Source organism: Herpailurus yagouaroundi, unplaced genomic scaffold (assembly GCF_014898765.1).
Source record: "Herpailurus yagouaroundi ecotype Mexico unplaced genomic scaffold, PumYag 213, whole genome shotgun sequence".
NCBI lineage: Eukaryota > Metazoa > Chordata > Mammalia > Carnivora > Felidae > Herpailurus > Herpailurus yagouaroundi.
In genome coordinates this window covers 15,251,284-15,272,066 of record NW_024412444.1, presented here as the reverse complement: position 1 = coordinate 15,272,066, position 20,783 = coordinate 15,251,284, and the positions used below count along the sequence as shown (strand labels likewise).

Sequence of the window (20,783 nt, the reverse complement as noted above, 5' to 3'; positions counted from 1 at the left end):
ACAAACTAGTTTTGTAACTGGCAACTAGATGTGCCAAAGAAACATCTCTTTAGAGAACTCTTTCTAAAACTGAAAGAAAATATTAATTATAAATTTCAACATTTTCCTACTCTGTAACATTCATAAAAGGCTGATGAGCTCTTCAAACATGTTCAGTTTGGAATCTCCCCAATTATCCAAACAAAATTTAATTTAGTATTTATTTAAGGTCACAGATTATTCGTTTCAGAAAACTTGCCTCCAAATTGATCACCACTTTAGTTTCTAACACATTATAGATGTTAATTATTTTTAAAAACAAGCAAGTCATTCTTTTGGAAAAGAAGAGCACAATTAAGCATGGCATGCTTGATTTTAAGCCACTTAAACATTTGGGGGATGGAAACAAAGTCTTAGGAAAAATGGCAATGCAATGATAATCTGCTTCAACTGTGGAACAAGTCAGCTCAATAGCCTTTTAAAATCATCTTTCTACTACTCGTAAAAGAGGAAATACATTTCTTTCCTTTTGGATAGAAATATTTTTCTTCCGACTTGTAAATAAATTGCTGTTACATCCATAGTCCTTTGCAAAAGAGACAAATTAATGAAAATCAAAGGTCTCTAAAATTACCTGGTCTAGAAATATTCTTGCTAATGGAGCACAGTCGGTGGATCTGATGAACCGAACAACATCTGCCACACTCCACTTCAGGGGGTTACTGTCCAGATGAAGCCTTTCAGCAACTTCAATCCTTATTTCCTTCAGTCCCCATAACAAAAGCAAACCAAAAGATGTCAGAGCTATTTTATTCTAAAAAAAAAAAAGTCTCTCTATAGAAATCCATAACCCTTTGAGGCAAGATTTAAAGTGGTTTTAGGGCATGAATTCTCCCAGCAAAGATGGCCAAGGTCCATATACGTTAGGTATTCAGGAAATATCTGTCTTTGATAATAAGAAATACCAATGGGGAAGAATTTATCTCGAAGTTTCAGCACAAATAATTTGGACAATTTAACAGAGAAAAATGGTTTTTAAATCTCCCATTTGTTCCTTGGTTTATTTCAACTCAGTCTCTGGTAGGGTGCTGAAGCAATGGGATGCTACTTGGGAAGAGAGAAGGCTTAACTAAATCATAAGGAGAAATCATTTACTGCTTCAGTTCATGCAATACATTTAAAATACAGTTTTATTTTTTAATATATTTATTTTTAATTAATTAATTAATTAATTAATTAAGAGAGCGAGAGACAGAGAGAGCGAGAGAGAGAATGAATATCCCAAGCAGGCTCCACACCGTCAGCATGTAGCCCAATGTAGGGCTTGAACTCATGAACTGTGAGATCATAACCTGAGCTGAAACCAAGAGTCAGACACTGAACCACCCAGGTGCACCTACAACCCAGTTTTAAAATAGTAACTTAACTGCCATTCTTATAGTGTGTATGTTATATAATATGCATATATGTGTATGTTAAATACACCAAACAAAATAGTTTAACAAGAATCAAAAGGATAAATAACTTATTTCTACAGGACCATATATATTATTAAAAAAAAAAAGGGGGCAGTTTTCCCTAAACTAAATGACAGACTACTACAGATAAATTAGCAATGAAACTTTTTTTGTTTTTTTTTTGACTTAAAATAAGCAGCCACTGAAATAAATGGAATGACAACATCATTAACAATCATTTCTCAGAGGGCAAGTCTAGAGAGAGAAAAAAATGACAGTGCATTTTAAAAATGGTACCTTTGGTGAAGGAGGTTTATTCTCATCATCAGAAAATGAAAAAGTGCGAAGCTCCCTTTTTCTCCGTTGTCTGTCTGGAGGCAGCGATGTAGATATCTCACTTTGGGTGGGAGAGGAAGAGCATGACTTTTTTTCGGACGTTTCTGACTCTTCCTGTAGCTCGTCCTGTTGCTCAGATGTACTGCCCTCACTTAGGGAATCATCATCGCCTTCATCTGGATCATCCTCATCTTCACCTCCACTTCCCTAGAGGAAATGGAGAGAAAAGTCTCACTGAAATTCAAGACAAACCAGCTCTCAGGTCACAAAACCACCTTCTATTGAGCAGGGATCTGAGTTAGAGAGGCCTGCAGGTGTTCCTTCTGTGTCTGGACTACAGAGCAGTAAATCTCGGCTTCTAGACAAGACGGTACCTCACAGATCTCATACCTGGGGCGAGCCTGCTGGGGTGTTATCAACAGATGCAGAGGAGCGTTTCTTCTTATGGACAAAAACATTTTTCCGTCTCTTCCTTCTCTTACTGGCTTTTTTCAGGGCACATGCTAAGTTACTATGCCCACCAGGTGGCCTTCCGATTCTTTTATTTTTCTTCTTTCCATAATAGTGTGCTAAATGTGAATGACAAAGAAAAATGAGACAACTTCATGACTTCTGTACACCTTGCACTGCAAGAGATTCTACTAGCACAGCAGAAAACAGGTACAGTGTATTTGATTAAGGTTAAACTCCATCCTGTGGAGTAATCTCATCTGTCCAGATCTTAAATGTACAGTATAATTAGTACCAACAAATGCATAAACCTGAATTAACCTTCCCCCTATGAAGATACAGAATGTCTCCATCAACCTAGGAAGTCCCCAGGGTCCCTTCCCAGTCAGTCCCCCTCACCAGAAGCTACCACAACTGTATTCTAATTTCTGTTGGTATAGATTAGTTTTGCCTCATCTATGGAACCATTCAGTAGATACTTTTGGGACAAGGTTTCTTTCACTCAGCATAATGTTCCTGAGTTTCACCTATGCTGCAGTACGTATAAATAGTTCATTCTCTTCTATTGATGAACAGCATTCCATTGTATAGAATATACCAGTTTATTCTCCTGTTGACAGGCATCTTGGCTGTTCCCAGGTTTTGGCTGTTATTATGTGGCAATGAACATTCTTGTACAGGCTTTTGGTGGGCATGTTTTCACTTTCCTGGAGTAAAACTGCTGGACCATACCATAGATGTATGGAACTGCCAGTTTTCTAAAAAGGTTGCATAATTTGACATCCCAACCAGCAATATATGAGTTGCTCTACACCTCTGCCAACTTGAAAGACTGTCAAATCTTTTTCATTTTAGCCAATCTAGTGGATGTGCAGTAATTTCTCATTATAGATTAGATCTGCATCTCCCCGGACGAATGGTATTGGCATGTTTTCATGTGCTTATTGGCCATGTGTGTATCTTTTTTGTGAAGTGCCTATTCAAGCCTTTTATTCATTTTTAGAATGGTTTTCTCTTTTTGCTTCCTTTTTATTGAGATATAATTCACGATATAAAATCCATCATTTTAAAGTGTACATATTCAGTGATTTTTAGTATATTCAGTATGTTGTGTGACAATCACCACTATCTAATTCCAGAACATTTTCTTTTTAATTTTTAAAAAATTGAGGTAAAAGTCGCATACAATTAACCTATGTTCAAATGCACAATTGGTGGTATTTAGCTTATTCACAATGTCGTACAACCACCAGCTTTCTGTTGCTGCCACACTTCTCTTACTACTGAGTTGTGGGAGTATTTGCTGTATTCTGGAGAGGAATTCTCTGAGAAGTTTTTAATTTTGGTGATTTCTTCCTTTATGTTAGTGCATCCTCTCTAAGAAATCTCTCCTTACCCCAGGATCTTGAGGCTATCTTATTTTCTTCTAGAAACTTTATAGTTTTAGCTTTTTACATTAGGTCTGTAATACACCTTGAATTAGTTTTCATATACAGTGAGGTAGGGGCCAAGGAGTTTTGTTCTTGTTTTTTTGATTTGGAAATCTAATTGTACCAGTACCATTTGTTGAGAGAATTTCCCTTCCCTGTTACATTTTTCATCTTTGCTGAAAATCATTTAACCACATAAAATTGGGTCTATATGTGGGCTCTCTGTTCTGTCCCATCACTGTGTGTAACTATTTAATCAATACCCCACTACTGATAACTAAACCTTTATGGTAAAACTTGAAGTCAGAGTAAGTTCTCCAACTTTATTCTTCTTTTTTAGGATTGTTTTGGCTATTCTAGATCCTGTGCATTTTCATATAAATTTTAGAATACAAAGACAATTCCAAAAATGAACCATATATATTCTAATTTTAAATATGTATGTTACCTATTAAAGTAGTAACAAAATAGAATGTAATTTTTTGTAAAAAATGAATTCTAAAGTATATAAATCCATTTGGTATCACTCAAATTACTAACTGGGAAAAATTATAAACACTCTCTCCAAAGTCTAGGCTTATATCATTACGAAAAATAAATTTAGACAAAAAGCATAATAAAATCCACATATCTTCCATAAGCTCAAAGTGACATACATGTATTTAGAGAACAGACATATTTCACTTAGATACTAATACCTGCAATATGCTAAACTTAGTGCTGAATTTGACACAATAATAAGCTAAGACAATCCCTGCTTTTTAGTCCAACAAATATAAATAGAAACGACAAAGTTAGGCTCCTATATGACTTTGTGATTCAAACATTGATTAGCAAGCTCATCATGCTAAATGATCTCAGCTCAGCAGCATCAAACACAGTGTCTCGGAGCTCGCTGGAAAAGCAGACACATTTAGATCCCAGATACCCACAGACCTGATGAATCAGAACTTTGATTTTAACAAGATCCTCCGCTGATCTGCATGCATGATAAAGCTTAAGAGGCACAGGATTAGAGGTCCCTAAAAGAAATCTTCAAATTTAACAAGGTAAAATCTTCCTCTGTATGAAGTCTCCCAAGTGACATCAGGGCTTGTAAAATTTAAGGAAGGGTAGGATCAGAATTTTGTTTTTGGGCAACAATGCCGTGACAAGGCTCCAAATTGGAAATTTCATCTTGTATGACTTTTTTTTTTTTTTTTTTTTTTGGGTGCAGTTTCACATGGGAGAAGATAAGCAATGAGAGGGAACAGGTGTTGTTTTGACAGTTCTGAGTGAGGCCTGCAGCCACCTCCTCTCCAGTTATTGATGCCTCCCAACTACCCAAGCTTCTGTGCTGCTCCCGGCAGATGCGAGGCACGCTCTGGCTGCCCCCTGCCCGGAGCACTCTCACCCTGCGGTCTACATAGCTGGCTCTCTTGCTTCCTTTGGCTTGACACCTTGCATGAAGACCTCTCTAGCCATCTGTGAACAGCAACCCACCCTAGCCTTCCTCACACCCCTACTTCGCTTAAGTTGCTTCGCTTTTCTCCACGGTACCTATCTCTATTTGTTCACTTGTTTATTATCTATCTCCCACATTAAAATGTAAACTCAATGAGGACAGGAATTTTCTTTTTCTTTACTGTAGCATCCCGATCTCAGTGCTAGAACAGTGGTGGCGTGGCACACAGTAGACACATAATAAATACTTGCACACTGTATGAATGAATTACATATCCTATTCAATGCAACAGCTAATTTATATACATACTGTATGTGAAAGTTAGCAAACTTGGGCTTGTGGGCCAAATCTGGTTCATGGCCTCGAGCTAAAAATGGCTTTTCCATCTTTAAAAGTGTTTTTTAAAAAGTAAAAATAAAACTGAGAAGAATATGCAACAGAGATCATCTGACAAACAGCCTAAAATATTCATTATCTGGCCCTTTACAGAAACAGTTTGCATACCTCTGCTATAGGTGAAGGTCTGCAAAATAAAAACTTTCCAAGATATAAAGTATGGCCAGCTGTTATAGTTAACAAGTTTGAAAAACCTGACTCACTATATTTGGTCTTTGTAAGCACAGAGCAGTTCTCAGAACACTTGTCCAGAACCATCCGTGGGCCGAAGAGATTAGGACAGCACTCCAGTTTGATGCAGGTTTGCCGGCAGAACTCGGTCACCCGGTCCGCTGTCTTCACTACCTCAACAGTAGCCCGGTAACTCTTTCCTTTGTATCTGCCGTGGAAGATGCCAGACACAAAGTTTACTGGGCTAGTGATTACCCAGAAAAAAATCAAGTGCATTCAAAGACCTGAAAAATATCTTTGCTTTTCAGAAGAGTCTATGCCCTTTATAGTCTGAGGATTCTGAATATGAGTTTATGCATATTGTACTTAAATCAAATTTATCACTTAAGTAGTTATGACAGCTAAGCACTGAATTTTTATAGTAGCAAATAAGACTCTTGTTTTCTAGTTCCTCAGTTTAAGGTTTTCACATAGGTGCTTCTACACTAACTACTAAAAGCAAAGTGACTTCTAGGAAGTCTTTCTTTACCCTTGGGCAGTGATCCTCAGAGTGTGGTCATGGACCAGGTTGACCTGCTAACTGTCCCCCATCCATGCATGGCAAGACCAGGTCAGAAAACAAGAGCAAATGTTTTTAAACTTTCACAGTAATTTGCAAAAGTAATCTTATGGCTCTTAAATCTAAAAACAAATTATTTTTGCGTTCTATGTTCTTTCAATTTCCTATTTCTTACACCTCATTTTTACCGTATTTTATAACAGTGCTGGCCTACAACAGGATAGAAACTTAAAAAAGAAAACAAACCTGGTCCTTCACCACAAACAGTTGAAGAACTGTCTGAGGGAACATAACTACTCTAACATTATTCATGAAAGAAGGAATTCTATGGCCCATTAAAGACAAATAAGAATAAAGGGCAGAAAAGTCTACTCACTTGGCTTTTAGGACCTCCCCACATCCATGCCACACAGAGTCTTTGTCTAGCTGCAGCTCCCGAAGGACACGACTGGGTTTATAGGCTGCATTGATAAGTAAAGTGAGGACCTGTGCTCCGTTTTTAAAGCCGAAATACGGGTTGGGAATGAGAAAAGCAGACCATTAGAATCTTGCTATCCCCCAGAATGTCATTTAGGAGATCACACTCTCTTAGACCTTCAAAACATTATTATGGTCAGGAAGAAATAGGCACCATGAATTAAAAACTACTCTGGCATATGCTTCTAAATCCTTTGCCAGTCATGGTATACACAGAAGCTCGGCCTCCCCAGACCCTGCCCTGCCATCCCACAGACTAAAAATCCCAACAGTCTTTTTAGATGTTGTGCGCAGCGTGCGGCGGCTGGCTGGAAAGCTCAGGAGGTACAGCCAGCGAGCAGCTGTCTCATGGTCCCTGTGAGCGCCACACAGCCTCTGACTCCCAGACGATGCCCCTGCTCATCCTTGCACAGCGCTCAGGTGGCCTCTGACAAAAGACCTGTCTATGCTGGCAGAGGTGAACCTGCTGCTGTATGTGGAGAAATGCTTAGGTGATATTCCCTCGGAAGCAAAAGTAATGATGTGTCTGGTTTGTGGAACAATACATAAAAAGAGTGAGCTGCTTCCAATAACCCCAGAGTTGCCACATTTATGGAGGGCGGACTCCTGTGTACACGAGTCTCTGAGGCTGCTGTGAAATCCCCAATTCTCTAGCCCGAGGCAAGAATCTCACCTCTCTGAGGACTAGAACACAGTTCCCAGGTCCTACACATTGAGGCAGCTCAGCGATTCTTCCTTTGTTCAGATATGGCCCTGAGAAGCAACGGTGGTTGAAGTATATCTTTGGACAGCAGTATTTTCCATTGATCATAACTGGGGAGTGAAGAGAAATGAATGTTTACAATGGTCATTTTCCACTCTGTCTTTCCAAAATTGGGTTACTGGGGGGGGGAGGGGGGAGGAGGGGAACAAGCTTATCCACCATTACATATTCTGAAGCTTAGGGTTGTCTGAGTGCGTCTTGAAATGCCTTATCCTTATGACAGCTCCATCGCGGAGCTTATCCCTCTGCCCACATCAAGCACCGACCTGATTTATCTGCAGATTACCTTCAGGGTTAATTCAACACTGTTCCAGAGTCCCATATGGCTATCAATAAAGGAAGTGAAGGACTGACTTTAAGAACCCATGGTGATTCTTGATGATCAGCTATTCAATAATCTATTTTGGAAAAGTTCTAGACAGTGATAGTGAATCTTTTCCAAAACTACAGTTTGTCCCCTTAAAACCCACCAAACTAGCATGTTGGCAATGTTCTTTCCATGAGGTGGATACCCTCCCATGTCTGGGACTCCTCAGAGGGCTGAAAGTGTACTATGAACACATCTCTAAGTTCTTTAAGTACCGTGGGGTCTAAGTGTGCCTAGAGACCCCTCTCTTCAACTATTTTTCTGTGTGAATGCTATACTTCAATGTAATGGTTTTTTATTCCCTCATCATGGTTGTCAATTCCGCTAATAAATAGGAGAGACTCAAAGACACTAGCGAATCTTCCTCTCCACATAAAACGGAGAGAAGCCCTGCTGATGGACACCGGTGGGGAAAGGACACGTGAGCACTGCCCACTGCTGACGGGATCCTGAAGCACACAACGCTCCCTGCGGAACTAAGGATGTGGTCTTGGCACAGAGATCAGCAGGTCTGTGCCCCCTTCTCGACCTGAACTATGCCACCCACATCCCCCTCTTCAGGATTAAGGCCCATACGCTCCCCGCTGCTGGCAGTGTTGGCAGCGTATGGCTTTCAGCTATAAGGCATCCCAGAATTACCCTCTGCCTACCCTCTCACTAGGAGGCACCCTGCCCAAAGTCCCACTCTATGTGAGTGGGCAGGGAGCAGCAGCCCACTTCTAACCACTGACCAAAGAGGGAGTACAAAGGTGTGGCCACCACCCCTCAATTAGGGACAACTCCAAGTGGCCACGCCAGCTAAAAGGCTCCCCCGCGGGCTGGAAGAAACTTCTGTTACATCCGCACTGCAACTCAACTTCTCCCTTTGCCCAATCCTGCTTCCTTTACCTTCCCGCACCCTGGAGTTGTTCCCAAAAAGCACTGCCCAGTGAAACTCCTGCATGCAAATACCAGTCTGACTGTTTCCAAGGTAACCAGAACAATGACAAAACGCAAACCAAAAAGAACATGGCTGAGGTCACTTGAGAAATATTAATGTCTTAATCCTAGAATTTTAGTAGACATTAGAATAGCCAGTAGTGCATCAAAATTAAAGAGTTACCTTACCTTTTGATACCAAATCAAAACCACAATGAGATATTACCTCATTAGAGATACCTGTTAGGATGGCTATTATCAAAAAGACAAATAAAAAGTGTGGGGGCACCGGGCTGGCTCAGTTGGTAGAGCATGCGACACTTGATCTTGGGGTTGTAAGTTCCAGCACCACAAAGGGTATAGAAATCACTTAAAAATAAAATCTTAAAAAAATGAAAAGAAATAACAAGGGTTGACAAGGTGGTGGAGAAAAGAGAACACTGGTACACCATTAGCATGTAAATTGGTACAGCCACTAGGAAAAAGCGTATCGAGGTTCCTCAAAAAGTTAAAAATTGAACTATCATATGATCCAGCAATTCCACTTTGGTTGGAATTTAACTGAAAGAAACAAAAATACTAACTTGAAAGGACATCTGCACCTACTGCTGCCATGTTCAGTGCAGCACTATTTACCACAGTCAAGGCAATGGAAGCAACCTAAGTGTCCACGGATAGATGAATGGACACAGAGTGGAATATTATTCAGCCATTTAAAAAAAGGAAGTCCTGGGACACCTGGGTGGCTCAGTCGGTTAAGCGACCAACTCCTGATTTTGGCTCGGATCATGATCAAGCCCCACATCAGGCTCTATGCTGACAGTGTGGAGCCTGCTTGAGATTCTCTCCCTCCCTCTACCCCTTCCCTGCTCATAAGCACGTGCGCTCTCTCTCAAAATAATTAAAAATGCAAAAAAAAGGAAGTCTTGCCATTTGTGACACCATGAACAGACCCTGAGTTCACTCCCTAAGTGAAATAATTCAGAAAAAGACAAATATCATATGATGTCACTTGAATGTGGGATCTAAACAAAAACAACAACAAAGCCATAACTCACAGATACAGAGAACAGTCTGGTGGTTGCCAGAGCAGGGTCAGGGAGTGGGCGAAATAGGTGAAGGTGGCCAAAAGGTACAACCCTCCCGTTATAAAATATAAATAAGTCCTGGGGAATGTAATGTGCAGCATGGTGAGTGTAGTAATACTCCCATGTATTGTACATTTGCATGTTGCTAAGAGAGATCTTAAAAGTTCTCATCACAAGAAAAAAAATGTATAATATGTGGTGGTAGGTATTAATTAGATTTTCTGTGGTGATCATTTGTACTATATGTAAATATCATATCACTATGTTGCACTGCTAAAACTAATATAATGTTATATGTCACTTTTATCTCAATAAAAAAGTGGGTAATTTTTAAAAAGATATTCACTAATGCTATTCTGCTGGGTACTCAAAAGATACCATTATGGTCAAGTAAGAGTTACCCTAGCAAGCAACAGAAGGATGATTCAACATTAGGAAAAAAAATCTACCACTGAAATGCACCACATTAATAAGCTTAGACAGAAAAATCATATGATCATCCAATGCTAAGAAAAAATTATTTTGTAAATGTGAGCATGTGTTTATGACCAAGGTTCCTAGAAAACCAGAAACAGAAAGGAACTTCTTTAGCAATTACATGCCAGTCACCTATTTAATAGGGAAAGATTAAATACCTTCCCTTTAATATTATGAATAGGGGTACCTGGGTGGCTCAGTCAGTTAAGCGTCCAACTTCAGCTCAGGTCATGATCTCATGGGTCACAAGTTCAAGCCCCATGTTGGGCTCTGTGTGGACAGCTCAGAGCCTGGAGCCTACTTTGGATTCTGTGTCTCCCTCTCTCTCTGCCCCTCCCCCACTCATGCTCTGTCTCTCTCTCTCCTTCAAAAATAAACAAACATTAAAAAAAAATCAAAAACAGTATTATGAAATAAAACAATAGTGCCACTATCACCAGGCCTGTTAAATACAGGGAAAAGTCGGGGCGCCTGGGTGGCTCAGCTGGTTAAGCGTTCGACTTTAGCTCAGGTTATGATCTCACGGTTTGTGAGTTCAAGCCCGGCCCCGGGCTCTGTGCTGACAGCTCAGAGCCTGCAGCCTACTTTGGATTCTGTGTCTCCTTCTCTCTCTGTCCCTCCCCCACTTGTACTCTGTCTCTCAAAAATAAATAAGTATAAAAAAAATTAAAAAAAAAAAAACCACAGGGAAAAGTCTCATAAGGAGCTATCAGAAAATAAAAGTAAGCAAGTATAGCAAACTGGTTATTATACTAAAGTTAATTACTTTTTTATGTGTAAGTGACATAATGAGAAGGCAGTGGGTGGAAGAGACAAAAGTGTGTGTTTTGAACCAAGAAAGATCCAAGTTGTATTTTTGACCCATCTATATTCATAAAGCTGTGTGGCCTCTCTGAGCTTTGATTTCTTTTCTAAGCATTTACTAAATACCATCCAAATGCATAATCTGTGCTAGAATACACACAGCCAAGATGCTAAGCATACAACAAGCAAAGGTGGAGCCAAGAACAATTCCAAGGAGAGACCCCCTGACAACAGGCTTTGGCCTCCAGCAATGATTCTTGTTTCATTTATCAGGCATTGCCTCTGGGACAATCTGTTGTTCCAGCGCTGTTTTTTAATTGTGAAATATATACACACAACCTGTATCACAAAAAAGGTTTAAAGAACAATAAACATCTACCTCCCAACCACACAGCTTAAGAAAGTGCACTGCCTGGGGGCGCCTGGGTGGCTCAGGTCGGTTAAGCGTCCGACTTCCGCTCAGGTCACGATCTCACAGTTCGTGAGTTCGAGCCTCGCGTCGGGCTCTGTGATGACAGCTCAGAGCCTGCTTCACGTTCCGTGTCTCCCTCTCTCTCTGCCCCTTCCCTGCTCATGCTCTGTCTCCCTCTGTCTCAAAAATAAATAAACATTAAAAAAAAAATTAAAAAAAAAAAAAAGAAAGTGCACTGCCTGGAAAGCCTCTGGTTCTTTATCTAAACTCAGGAACGAGAATATTGACCTCCAGCGACCTTGGCACCCAAGTGATCAGCAGAGAATAGTTATAAGTGGACAGAAATATCATCCCAGAGATAGTTATTAAACTAGATACATCTTGGACAATTATAAGTCTTTAAAGTCACAATTAAGAGAACCCTCGAGGCATCTGGATGGTTCAGTCGGTTAAGTGTCTGACTTTGGCTCAGGTCGTGATCTCACAGTTTGTGGGTTCGAGCACCGCCATCGGGGCTCTGTGCTGACAGCTCAGAGCCTGGAGCCTGCTTCAGATTTTGTCTCCGTCTCTCTCTGCCCCTCCCCCACTCGCACTCTTTCTCTCAAAAATAAACAAGCAAAAAAAATAAAATAAAAAAAAGAGAACCCTCTATGGGGGTGCCTGGGTGGCTCAGTCGGTTAAGTGTCTGACTTCGGCTCAGGTCATGATCTCACGGTTTGTGAGGTCATCATGCTCTGCACTGACGGTGCCGAGCCTGCCTGTGATCCCCTCTCTCTGCCCCTCTCCCACTCTCTCTCAAAATAAATGAATAAACTTAAAAAAAAAAAAAGGGCCCCCTCTATGAAGCTACATTTTGGGGGCACCTAGCTGGCTCAGTCAGTAAAGCATGCAACTCTTGATCGCAGGGGTGTGAGTTCAAGCACCAGGCTGGGTGTAGCAATTACTTAAAAATAAAACCGTGGGGTGCCTGAGTGGCTCAGTTGGTCAAGCGCTTACTCTTGATTTCAGCTCAGGTCATGATCTCACAGTGGTGACATCGAGCCCCGAGTCGGGCTCAGTGTGGAGCATGGAGCCTGCTTGGGATTCTCTCTCTCTGCCTCTCCCCTGCTCGTGCTTGCTCTCTTTCTCAAAATAAATAAAATTAAGAAATAAATTAATTAAAATCTTGAAAAAAAAAAGTATGAAGCTACATCCTATAAATCAAATGTATTGTTTAAGATATAGCCCATTAAAAGAAAATAAAGGTCCACCTTTCCATAAGACTGCATACACTTATACCTGAGTCTGTGGAGTTCAGCTCCTGATTCTTCAGGCCCTCATGGACAGTCCTGGAGGATGGTATTCTGAGTCAAGAGAACACAACAAAATAGTGAGATAATCCTTACGGTCAGTAAAGTTTGAGGGTTAGTTTCCTTAAAATCTAAGAAGAAAGCAAATGTGGCAGATTGCAAAATGTGTAACAGAAGGTGCTTCCCTGCTCATATTTTTTTTTTTTAACAATTGTTTTTAAAACTATGTACATGGTTTAATGAGCCAACAGACAGTCTGCAGACAGTGCTGTAATACTTCATATTTAAATCAACTTTTTTTCATTCATGTGAACAACAAATTATAGAATTCCTTCTGGAATTCTCAAACCATAAGTAAATTGTTCATTTTTTTCAATAGTCAAAGAACAAACACATTTCTTACAAGGGTCTGTTTTCTTCTTTTATTAGTTTCAAAATTAAAGACAAATTATGTTTTACAAATCAGAGAATTATTCTATATGCACCAATCAATGAAAAAGGCTGATTTATCTTTTTGGGAATACTTTCTGACTAAAACTCTGGATCCGTCTTGGCAACTAAGTCAAGGAGAAGTCCGGGGCTGGATTTTTGACACTGCTATCTCACTTCTCTGCCTGGGACTGAAGTCTGTGGCCTTTCTCTCCACTTCTGCTGTCCGTTTTATTACTCACACCGCCACAGAAACAGCCATAACTTACAGAGAGTCTGCTATAGATTGAATTGTGTCCCCTTAAAATTCACTTCTTGTGTCTCTTAGCCCCACTGTGACTGTGTCTGGAGATAGAACGCTTATGAGGTAAATAAAGGCAGGACTCTGATCTAGGAGGGCTGGCTCTCCCTTCCAGCTGGTGCCACCATGTGAGGATGCATGGGAAACTGGCAGTCTGTAGGGAGAGCCAAGCCAGGAATGGAATCAGGCTGGCACTTTGATCTCGGACTTCCCAGCCTGCACAACTGGGAGAAAATAAATTTCTGTTGTTTGAGCCATCCAGTCCATGGTATTCTGTTATGGCAGCTTGAGCAAACTAATATAGACTTGAAAACCCAGCATCTGGAAACACGCATGTATGTGTATTTTTAAGGCACCACTAATTAAATAAATGCCTCCCAAAAGCTGTGTATGAAGGTATGCCTCAAAGGGTTCCCCAATGGGACACCAAGTCACCCCTTTGAGTGCACTTTTCTTATAGGGCTGCTGTCTTCCACCTCAAGGTTTTTTTCACTGTGACAAGTCATATCCTAATTTATAATTTCTGTTCTTCCATAACAAATAACAGCACAGAGATTCTATTTCCTCTCTTATTCAAATGCCTTCAGGCTTTAAAAGCCAAAGAAGACCCAACGGGGGGAACATCTTGAGAAGGCATTTTACCCTTTTGTATACAATGCCATTTTAGAGAACATATATGCTGTAAGGAAAAATATGTAACCTAACAGAAGCTGAATTAAAGAATTATGCTTCCACCTGAGAAAATAACACGAGATATACTCTCTGAAATAGTGATTTCTTTTTCTAGATATTCTAATTTTCAAATGTCAATTATTTAAACATACTGTTATACTATTCTATTACTTACTGTTTTTCTGGTTGAACCACTGCAATTTTCCTCTGTTTCTGGACTGTAAGAAGAAAACAAAACTATAAATGTCAAGAAAAACAAACAGACAAAAGAACAGTTTCTATATGTATTAAGCTAACATTAGCACATTTAAAAACCTGGTCATTGTGTATATTTAACTAGTAAGTACTATGAATTAAGTGCTGATATGTCTGAATATCTAGACTGAGGCACATTTTCTGGGTACGAAGAGTCTTTACACAAAGACCAAAAATAATATTTTCAAGGCTCACAAGTCAGTTGACTCCTATGAATATTTTCTACACAGGAAAAGATATTCAAAAGAAAAACTGATTTCAGCAAGGATGCCAGGACCATTCAATGGGACAAGTACAGCCTTTCCAACAAATAGTGCTGGGAAAACTGACTACTCACAGTAATGAAGTTGGACTCTTACCTTACACCATATACAAAAATTAACTCAAAATGGATCAAAGACCTAAACATAAAGGCGAAAACTATAAAACTCTTAGAAGACAACATAGGGAAAATCTTTCATGACATCAGATTTGGCAATGATTTTCTAGATATGACACCAAAAGCACAGGTGACAAAAGAAAAAATAAATTGGACTACATTAAGAGTTAAAACTCCTGTGCGTCGAGAGAGAGAGAAAAGGCAACCCACAGAATGGGGAGAAAATATTTGCAAGTCACATATCTGATAACAAATATTAATATCTAGAATATGTAACAAAATCCTACAACTCAACAACAACACAACAACAACAAAAAACAATTAAAAAATGGGCAAAAGACTTGAACAGACATTCCTCCGAAGAAGATATACCAATGTCCGATAAGCACATGAAAAGATACTCAACATTGCTGATGATCAGGGAAGTACAACTCAAGACCCCAGTAAGATACCACCCTACATCTACCAGCATGGCTATTATAAAACACAAATAAAAAACTCAGAAAGTGTTACAAGGGTTGGGGTAGTGAGAAGAAAGGAGAATCCCCGTACACTGTTGGTGGGGATATAAGATGGTGCAGCCACTTCAGCAAACAGTCTAACAGTTCTTCAGAGTGTTAAACACAGAGTTATACTCGAGAAATGAAAACATGTGTCCACATAAAAACCTGTACACAAATGTTCACAGCTGCATTTTTCATAATGACTTAGGAACGGAAACCAACCCAAATGGCCACTGACTGATGCCTGGATAAAGAAAATGCGGCATATCACTACCATGGAACAGTATTAAAACCTATGAAGGAACGCAGTACTGAGAACACACTGCCACATGGATGAACTCTGAAAACATCATGCTGAGCAAAGGAAGCCAGTCATAAAAGATCATACATCATTTGGTTCCACACGAAATGTCCAGAACAGGCAAATCTATATAGGAGAAAACAGTAGAGAAGTAGCTACCTAGGGCTGGGGGGACAAAGAGGTGACTGCCAAGGGGTACAGGGTTTCTTTCTGAGATGATGAAAATATTGTCAAATTTACTGCGGTGATAGTTGTACAACTCCATGAGCGTACTAAAAACCACTAAATAACAGGATCAAATTTTATGTTACGTAAATGCTATCCCAATAGAGCTGTTTTTAAAAGGGTGGTGGGTGCCTGGGTGACTCAGTCAGTTAAGTGTCCGACTCTTGATTTCGGCTCAGGTCGTGATCTCGCGGTTCGTGGGTTTGAGCCCCACGGAGGGTTCTGCATAGACAGTGCAGAGTCTGCTTGGGATTCTGTCTCCCTTTCTCTCTGCCCTTTCCCTGCTTGGGTGCGCTCACTCCCTCTCAAAAATAAACAAACTTTATGGGATGGGATGTCACTTTTAAGATTAGGTTACAAAAACACCCTGGCTTCTACCTTCCTCAACCTTGCTCTGTTCCCTGGCTGGTTCTGATGGAAGCCAACTGCCCTGCTGCGGGCTCCCCAACGAAGAGGTCCACATGGCAAGAAACTGAGGGAAGACTCCCACCAACAGCCAGCGAGGACCTGAGGCCCTCAGTCCAAAAGCCACGAGGAAGTGAGTCTTGTTAACAACCATCTGAGTACACTTGGCGGCAGAGCCTCCCTGCCTTGAGCCCGAAGATGACTGGGGTCCTGGCTGATACCCTGACTGCAGGCTCATAAGGGGGCTGGATCCAAAGCACCCAGCTACGTTGTGCCCACATTCCTGACCCACAGAAACTGTTCAGGCAATCCAGGCAGGTTGCAATAAGTGATTTCCCTATGTAGGAATAAACAATCAGAACACCACTCTGCTTTTCTCTGAAATGTCCACATTCATCCTAATTGATGGCAGCCACACGACAGATTATTTAACAATCAACCCCTTGGCCCAGAAATAGACCACTACCTCGTGCTCGGCGAGGGGCACTGAGGGGATGGCCATTGGTTTCACACCAGCCCAAAGGAAATATATCCATGGATTCCACACTCACAATACATTCAGGTATGGGCTTCTGAGAACCTGTTTAGATTAAAAAAAATTTTTTAGACCATTAAATAGCCTTCTTCATAAAGTACTTCCTGGACAATGTTCTACTGTTGCAATAATGCAGACACAAAGTCTTTCGATAAGTTCCTTTTACAAAGAAGTCATACTTGTTCATGTGTAACAAACATTAAGAAAAAAGGGTAAACCGTCCCCTACGCATAACTGTATAAAAATGAAAGTGGGGAGCAAATACACAGAATGACCCCTAGTTACGGAACGGCAAATAGGCAACTGGAACTAACAGTAGAAACACTCGGCTGACTGACAAATACAGTCAGTTCCACGCAATAACTGGGAAACAAAAGGCAGCAGGGGCAGCTCCACACACTAAGAACATTGGTTCTGGTACTCATAGACTGTGGGTGCCAATCAGGAAGTGAGGCTGCCCAGCAGGGGTTACACAGAAATCTGTATTCAATACCATCCTTGACATCTGCATTAAATATCAAGTCTACAAACTGGAAACAGTAGGTACCAAGTCTGACTGTTTGGTAGCCGAACAAAAAAAGAAACCCAGGCCATATTCAGTAATTGCAGCTTAGTGCTCACGTAACGCTCTCCAGCCACAAACCCATTCAATCACTGAATATTACTTTCAGTATGTCTTTTCTATTTGACATACACTTTGGTTCTATTGGTTAGGGCAAACAAAATATTATCTCTTAAATAAGCTACGTGTGAATGCTCATGCTCATATATTCTGGTGACATTAAAACATAGCCACTTGCCTTATACTTTCCCTTCAAGAAAACAGGAGTCTGCAGTGAAGGCTTTTTATTTACATTCATTTCCTAAAATTTGAAACTCAAGGACTTGAAACTCAAGTTTTTGGCTAAGAATCTTGCATTACAAATTACAAGTCTCTGGGGCGCCTGGGTGGCTCAGTCCGACTTCAGCGTCCGAGTTAAGCGTCCGACTTCAGCTCAGGTCATGATCTCGCAGTCCATGAGTTCGAGCCCCACGTCAGAGCCTGGAGCCTGCTTCAGATTCTGTGTCTTCCTCTCTCTCTGCCCCTCCCCCACTCATGCTCTGTCTCTCTCACTCTCAAAAATGAATAAATGTTAAAGAAAAATAAAAAAAAAAAACCAGAACAACAAATTACAAGTCTCTGAGCAAGGCCCCTATTTAGCTAATTGACTAAGTCTAACAAGTCACATCACAGGGGTAAACAGGAAGGCTCAGAAGAGTGGGCCACAGGAAGGCTTCTCAGGAGTGTGGCACTTACCTTCCAGCTGGAGCCATACGTAGGAGCCTCTCACTGCAGTAATGGTGGCAACGCACACTTCTTCGGGGAGAAGAGGGTTCACTGCCTCAAGCTTCATATTCTCCTTAAATTCATGCTCAGTAATTGACTAGAAAATATATGAATCAAATCCAAACACATACTCAGTATTAACTCGTGCTGACCCGAGAGATTTATTATTCCAAGTAATATTAATATAATATAATATATTATATATAATATTCTATTATATATTATATAATAATTATATTAATATATATTATATAATATATATTATATATAATAATTATATTAATATATATTATATAATATATATCATATATAATAATTATATTAATATATATAATATATATATAATCTCTCTTGGTGTTATAAGCAGTATGGTCTTTAAGGTCAGGTATACCCATATTACTGCTACCTGTGTGACCTCACTCAAGCTGTGGAACCTCTTTTTTGCCTGAGTTTTGTCATCTGTCAGATGACCTTGAGAACATTACCTCACTGGGTTATTATGAGTTTTTAATAAATAAAGTACCTAAGGCTCTGTGCCCTGAACCAACTGGCTCTCACCCATGGCTGGTTCGCTTCCCTCCCACAAAGGGCTCTAACACACGATAGATAAGCTGCCTGGTTCCTACTTCCTTGTATATCATGAAAGTCAGTCAGGATAAATGACACTTATGAACAGAAGGAAAATATGTGTTTTTAAAATTTGCAGCTTCTGGGTCAAAACGGAGAACTGAACTTCCGTATTTGATTATTCTCTCTTCCTTCTGACAGCACTAGAACTAAAGTGGGTTTTTGTTTTGTTTTGTTTTTTTACATAAACCTACTAGTATGGATGTAACGGGAGACAACAGCAACGTTTTATAAGCTAAAATTTAGAACAGTATCTAGAACTAATTTGTTGAAAACATTTAAGAAGCACTTAGGTCATGTCTCCACACCCCAGGGAAACTATCCCATTTCTTCCTGTATATGAGATGAGATTTATTTTTCAGAGAGGATAGGACACAAGACTCCAGGTCAGAAGGACACAGGAACCACTGAGGGCATGTATGCAGCGCCCAAAACAGGGGTTTGCACGTGGGATGCTGAAAGGTCCAGCCCTCGCCTCTACTCTCCAGGCAGGGATTGGAAAAGACTTCTTATGGTAATATGACAAGCCCGGGAAGAAACACATGAAGATATGTTAGGAGTCTCCAACAAATGGCCAGCCAGACCCCACCCTAAAGAGAACTTTAGGGTTGACAATCCCCACCAACATGCTCAGAACTTCCAATCAGCTTTATCTGTTTTTAGTCCCCCAATCTCAAATAGAAGCAAACCACCAAGCATTATCAGACATCTAAAAATATGAAAGCTAGGGACCAAAATAGACAAAACAAGCAACATGGAGAAAACTTCTTATGCAAGAAGAAAATTTCTCAAAAGGCAGGGGCAATTAACATCCTCTGAGTGATAAGAAAAACTATCACATCCTTAAAACAAGAATAGTACACTGCTAAAAATAAATATTCAGAGAACAGAAATAGTTCTGGAAAATTAAAAAATGTGATATTAAAAATTAAAAACTCTAAAGAAGGACTGAAATAAAGTTTAGGAGATCTTTCATCAAGCAAAGCAAAAAAGACTTAAGAAACAGAAAACAGGAGAAAAAGGTAAGAAAAGTAGAGGTCTGATCCAGAGGGCCAACATACAAATAAAAGAAATTCCAGAAAAAGAGGAGAAAGAAAATGAAAGGAAGGAAATCAAAGAAGAGATTCAAGAGAACTTCCCAGCACAGAGGAACAAGTGTCTACAGAGAATGTGCTGAGAACCCAGCAAGTGAATGAAGACAGGCCATGCCATGGCTTAGCTATGAAACGTGGTGACAAAGAGAATCTATAACCCCTCAGGGAGGAGTAAAAGGCAGGTCATCTATAAAAGATCAAGAATAAAGACAGATGTCAACTTCTCGACTGCTACGTTGGAAGGTAGAAAACAACTAAATGATGTTTTCAAAATTCTCAGGTAAAGTAACTTCTAACCTAAAATTCCACATTGAGCCAAACTATCAGTCAAGTTAATAGAATGAAGACCTTTTCAAACATGCAAAGTCTATTAAAATTTACCTCTCTTGCATTCCTTTTCAGGAAGCTACTAGGAGATGGGCTCCATCAAAACAAGGGAATAAACCAAGAAAGAGGAAGGAGACCATTAGATGTAGAAAACAGGAATCTCAAATCTTAAGAAAGGGGAAAGACAAATCCCTTGGTGGCACTGAAGGACAGTTCCCAGGATTAAAATTTTATGGCAAGTCTAGTGAGCAACCTGTCTAAAGAAAGAGAGAATGGGGGCGCCTGGGTGGCGCAGTCGGTTGAGCGTCCGACTTCAGCTCAGGTCACGATCTCCCGGTCCGTGAGTTCGAGCCCCGCGTCGGGCTCTGGGCTGAATGCTCAGAGCCTGGAGCCTGCTTCCGATTCTGTGTCTCCCTCTCTCTCTCTGCCCCTCCCCCGTTCATGCTCTGTCTCTCTCTCTCTGTCTCAAAAATAAATAAACGTTGAAAAAAAATTTTTTTTTAAACATTTATTTATTTTTGAGAGAGAGAGAGAGAGAGAGACAGAGCATGAACGGGGGAGGGGCAGAGAGAGAGAGGGAGACACA

At 40.3% G+C, this 20,783-nt stretch overlaps 1 protein-coding gene across 10 annotated transcripts in view; it reads right to left on the bottom strand.

Moving 5' to 3' along the window:
* SFMBT1 (Scm like with four mbt domains 1) overlaps nt 1–20,783 on the bottom strand; it is a 135,013-nt gene that overhangs the window by 936 nt on the left and 113,294 nt on the right. For all 10 annotated transcript variants that reach the window (XM_040454807.1, XM_040454814.1, XM_040454810.1 and 7 more), the window contains 10 exons: nt 18,120–18,246; nt 16,754–16,867; nt 14,395–14,437; nt 12,807–12,871; nt 7,373–7,512; nt 6,599–6,708; nt 5,696–5,871; nt 2,163–2,341; nt 1,734–1,979; nt 614–742 (listed from right to left, as the gene is read on the bottom strand). In XM_040454807.1, coding sequence (XP_040310741.1) covers nt 614–742; nt 1,734–1,979; nt 2,163–2,341; nt 5,696–5,871; nt 6,599–6,708; nt 7,373–7,512; nt 12,807–12,871; nt 14,395–14,437; nt 16,754–16,867; nt 18,120–18,246 — 1,329 coding nt within the window. The remainder of the gene's footprint in view (nt 1–613; nt 743–1,733; nt 1,980–2,162; nt 2,342–5,695; nt 5,872–6,598; nt 6,709–7,372; nt 7,513–12,806; nt 12,872–14,394; nt 14,438–16,753; nt 16,868–18,119; nt 18,247–20,783) is intronic.